Source organism: Bos javanicus, chromosome 15 (assembly GCF_032452875.1).
Source record: "Bos javanicus breed banteng chromosome 15, ARS-OSU_banteng_1.0, whole genome shotgun sequence".
In the NCBI taxonomy this organism is placed as follows: domain Eukaryota; kingdom Metazoa; phylum Chordata; class Mammalia; order Artiodactyla; family Bovidae; genus Bos; species Bos javanicus.
The window spans coordinates 78,587,304-78,592,456 of record NC_083882.1 but is presented as its reverse complement, the minus strand read 5'-3'; the positions used below and the strand labels follow the sequence as shown (position 1 = coordinate 78,592,456).

The 5,153-nt window shown below is 39.5% G+C and overlaps 1 protein-coding gene across 1 annotated transcript; it reads right to left on the bottom strand.

Moving 5' to 3' along the window:
• Positions 1 to 1,722: 1,722 nt before the first annotated feature.
• On the bottom strand, positions 1,723 to 2,857 carry LOC133261423 (olfactory receptor 4A47-like). The gene has a single exon (XM_061439905.1). It carries the CDS (start codon positions 2,855 to 2,857, stop codon positions 1,931 to 1,933), a length of 927 nt encoding a protein of 308 aa, XP_061295889.1. The 3' UTR covers positions 1,723 to 1,930.
• Positions 2,858 to 5,153: the final 2,296 nt, after the last annotated feature.

Below are 5,153 nucleotides of genomic sequence, written 5' to 3'. Positions count from 1 at the left end.
CTTGATAAAGAACAGAAATGGTATGGACCTAACAGAAGCAGAAGATATTAAGAAGAGATGGCAAGAATACACAGAAGAATTGTACAAAAAGATCTTCACAACCAAGATAATCACAATGGTGTGATCACTGACCTAGAGCCAGACATCCTGGAATGTGAAGTCAAGTGGGCCTTAGAAAGCATCACTACGAACAAAGCTAGTGGAGGTGATGGAATTCCAGTTGAGCTATTGCAAATCCTGAAAGATGATGCTGTGAAAGTGTTGCACTCAATATGCCAGCACATTTGGAAAACTCAGCAGTGGCCACAGGACTGGAAAAGATCAGTTTTCATTCCAATCCCAAAGAAAGGCAATGCCAAAGAATGCTCAAACTACTGCACAATTGCACTCATCTCACACGCTAGTAAAGTAATGCTCAAAATTCTCCAAGCCAGGCTTCAGCAATATGCGAACCGTGAACTTCCTGATGTTCAAGCTGGTTTTAGAAAAGGCAGAGTAACCAGAGATCAAATTGCCAACATCCGCTGGATCATGGAAAAAGCAAGAGAGTTCCAGAAAAACATCTATTTCTGCTTTTTGACTATGCCAAAGCCTTTGACTGTGTGGATCACAATAAACTGTGGAAAATTCTTCAAGAGATGGGAATACCAGACCACCTGACCTGCCTCTTGAGAAATTTGTATGCAGGTCAGGAAGCAACAGTTACGTATATAGAAAGAAGCAAATATGTGTATGTTAATTACACTTGCGTTTGTAAAGATTATTACCAGATGAAAAGAAACAAATTTAGGGCCAACAATTAGGGCTGGAAAATGCTGAGAAAAAAGTGGGAAATTCATGCGACACTGCATACCATATTGTTTGGTTTCCATTTATGCTGTTTATTGATATCTGTTTTACTTCAGATCTTCTTGTAAATAGGAAAGTATTAAGTTAAAGATTTTTTGCATAATGCCATGGAAGTATAGTTTTAAAAAGGGCAATATATATATAAATAAATATTTTAAGTTCTATCAATTAAAAAGTTCATTTAAATGATAAGAATCTAAATAAAAATCATCCTGTCCTGAAAAAGAGTTGTTATTGTTGTTCAATCACCAAGTCCAACTCATTGCTACTCCATGAACTGCAATATCTTTTTTGCTCTTTTTTTTTTTTTCATGAAAAAGAGTAAAAAATATAAGTCCATAAATTGGTTGGGCTTCCCAGGTGGCTCTAGTGGTAAAGAACCAGCAGCCAATGCAGGAGACATAAGAGATGCCAGTTCAATCCCTGGGTCAGGAAGATCGCATGGAGGAGGGTATGGCAACCCACTCCAGTATTCTTGCCTGGAGAATTCCATGAACAGAGGAGCCTGATGAGCTACAGTCTGTAGGGTCACATAGATTCAGACATGACTGAAGCGACTGAGCATACATAAATTAGTTAAAAATCAGTGCAATAATTTTCTCATGAATTCATTATACATTTTTTTTTTTTTTTGCTATATAGGTTTTATACCATTCTGGGTACAGTTATATACAAGTAATTATAGACCTTACATTCTAGTAAGGAGGAAAACTGTTATTAATAGCACAGATGTATAATTGCAATCTTTAATTATGATCATCATAAACTTGTTGAAGAAAGAGAAATCAGAATCAAATTGTAAAATGGCTTCCCTGGTGGCTAATATTGTAAAGAATCTGCCTGCAATGGGGGAGACCTGGGTTCGATCGCTGGGTTGAGAAGATCACATGGAGGAGGGCAAGGCAGTTCACTCCAGTATTCTTGTCTAGAGAATCCCCATGGACAGAGGAGCCTGGCAGGCTACAGTCCATGCAGTTGCAAACAGCTGGACATGACCGAGTGACTAAGCACAAAATGACTTCTGCATTCAAAGGAAATGTCCCCTGATGTCAAATGATTCCTTTCATAGTAATTAATACACTTAGTTAAAATGAGATATGATGTTCCTTCTCCAGACCTTCTTCATAGCATTAGTTAACTCAGAGTTTCTTAGACTGTAGATTAATGGGTTCAGCATGGGACTTATGACTGTATAAAACACGCTCAATGATTTGCCAGTGGGGAAGGTCTTAGCAGGTCTTGCCTTTACAAATATAGAGGGAACAGAGGAGCAGATAACCACAGTGATGTGGGAACCCCAGGTATGGAGGGCTTTCCGCCTCCCTTCCTGACTCAGGTTCTTCAGAGAGTGCAGGATGACTCCATAGGAGACGAGTAAGAGCAGAAAGCCAAGAGTGCAGATCAGCCCTCCATTGGCCAGCACTAAGATGCCAATGAGATAGGTGTCAGTACACACGAGTCTAAGTAAAGGGAACATGTCACACATAAAGTGATCAATGACATTTGGGCCACAGAATGGGAGCCCACAAACAGTGCTAGGTTGAGTTGCTGAGTGCAGAAAACCCCCAACCCAGGACACCACTAGCAACACAACACACACCCTCTGCCTCATGATCACCAAAGAATGCAAAGGCTCACAGATGGCCTCATAGCAGTCATAGGCCATCACCAACAGGGTGATCTCTGATCCACCAAAAAAGTGCTCTGTATACAGCTGGGTCATGCAAGATTCAAATGATATGACCTTTTCCCCTAAGAACAAGTCTGAAATCATTCTAGGGGTAATACAAGAAGAATAAGTGACATCAATAAATGATAAGCTAGCAAGAAAAAAGTACATCGGTGAGTTCAGGGTCTTACTGACAGTTATATTCATAATAATGACCAGGTCGCCCATCAGAGTCAAAATATAGAAGAGCAAGAACATAACAGAAAGTACTTTCTGTTCCTTTGGATTTTGTGTGAGGCCCAGGAGGACAAAGTAAGTTACATTGTTCCTTGGTTCCATCCAGTCTGGACAGAAGCTGAGTTCAGGTATTAGAAGCAGTTGGTCTAAAAGACAATAGAAAAAAAAAAAAAAACACTTATACTGGGGGAAAAAGCACTTAAAGGGGAAAACACTTACATGTACAATTGTTTATTTACACATTCTCTTGAAGAATGTATATAGAACATCTATTTGTGTCTATATGTCATGGACATTTTGATTACAAGTTGAGTACAGCATAGTTTCTTTCCCCCAGTGATATGGTGCATAACAAGGGATCAGACAATTCCAGACCCAAGTTATATATGCCATCAATATTTGGCTTCTCTGGTGCCCAGATGGTAAAGAATCTGCTCACAGTGCAGGAGACCTAGGTTTGATTCCAGGATTGTTAACATCCACTGGAGAAGGAAATGGCAATGCACTCCATTATCTTGCCTGGAAAATTCCATGGAGAGAGGAGCCTGGCAAAGTATAGTCCAAGCAGTCACAAAGACTCAGACATGACTGAGCAACTGTTTTGTTTTTTGTGTTTTTTTTAATGAATATCAAACAGTGCTTAGGATCATAGGTGCCTCAAATGGTAAAAGCATCTGTCTACAGTGAGGGAGACCCGGCTTTGATCTCTGCGTCAGGAAGATCCCCTGGAGAAAGAAATAGCAACCCACTCCAGTACTCTTCCCTGGAAAACCCCATGGATGGAGGAGCCTTGTAGGCTACAGACCATGGAGTCGAAAAGATTCGGACACAACTGAAACTTCACTTTCACTTTCCTTCACTTTAGGAGTATATCAAACTGTAATCAAAGAAGGCTTCCTGGAGGAAGCAACACTTTGGTTGAGTTTTTAAAAAAAATTGAAAGTATAAAATAGACGGGAGAGAATTCCATGAAAAAGTGCATCATTTATAGAGTCAGAAAGTACAATAAAATAGACCCATTTCAGGTAATTTACAATGTAGGTAGATCAAACTGTGGACAGAAGATCCTTGTCCTGAATTGTCTCAAACCTCACTGACACTTAGGTCTTTAGGTGGATATTTCCCTTTTTCTGACAATGCTGCAACAGTCTAATTTTGGGTCAGCCCCGGTTTCTCCCCTAATTTTCAAACATGTGTACGCAATGAAGCTGAATTCACCCTGATTATTTAACTTATATGCACAGTACATCATGAGAAACACCAGACTGAATGAAGCACAAGCTGGAATCAAGATTGCTGGGAGAAATATCAATAACCTCAGATATGCAGATGATACCACCCTTAAAGCAGAAAGTGAAGAATTATAGAGCCTCCTGATGAAAATGAAAGAGTAGAGTGAAAAAGTTGGCTTAAAACTCAACATTCAGAAAACTAAGATCATGGCATCCAGTCCCATAATTTCATGGCAAGTAGAGGGGGAAACAGTGGAAACAGTGACAAACTTTATTTTGGGGCTCCCAAATCACTGTAGATGGTGACTGCAGCCATGAAATTAAAAGACATTTGCTCCTTGGAAGAAAAATTGTGACCAACCTAGACAGCATATTAAAAAGTAGGGACATAAATTTGCTAACAAACCGATCTGTCTAGTCAAAGGTAAGGTTTTTCCAGTAGTCATATATGGATGTGAGAGTTGGACTATAAAGAAAGGTGAGCACTAAAGAATTGATGCTTTTGAACTGTGGTGTTGGAGAAGACTCTTGAGAGTCCATGGGACTGCAAGGAGATCCAACCAGTCCATCCTAAAGGAAATTGGTCCTGAATATTCACTGGAAGGACTGATGCTGAAGCTGAAACTCCAATACTTTTGCCACCTGATGTGAAGAACTGACTCATTGGAAAAGACCCTGCTGCTGGGAAAGATGGAAGGTGGAGGAGAAGGGGATGACAGAGGATGAGATGGTTTCTTAGTATCACCAACTGAATGGACATCAGTTTGAATAAACTCTGGGATTTGGTGATGGACAGGGAGGCCTGGCATGTTGCAGTCCATGGGATCGCAGTGTGGGATATGACTGAGCGGCTGAACTGATATGCAACATCTCTAATTTTAGCATAGTTTAATGGCAATGTAGTACTAATAAAGCTAACTTTTAAAAGTTCTACTATAAATATAAGAATTCCCTATACAAAATTTAAACAGGTGCTCCCTATTTGTCTATTAAATCTTATTATTTTCCATGTTATTGTTCAGACAAAAATTTCAATACTCTTCACTCATTGATACACTCATAAAAATTTAATAATTCCTATTTATTCGATTTTCAAAATATATCACGTTTGATCATACCCTACTTCTTAATTTCTTCCTGGTCTACTGCAGTAGCCAAATGTCTCC

Bases quoted from the DNA above. Each gene is read 5' to 3' on its own strand.
- LOC133261423 (XM_061439905.1), bottom strand. From the start codon at position 2,857: ATGGAACCAAGGAACAATGTAACTTACTTTGTCCTCCTGGGCCTCACA.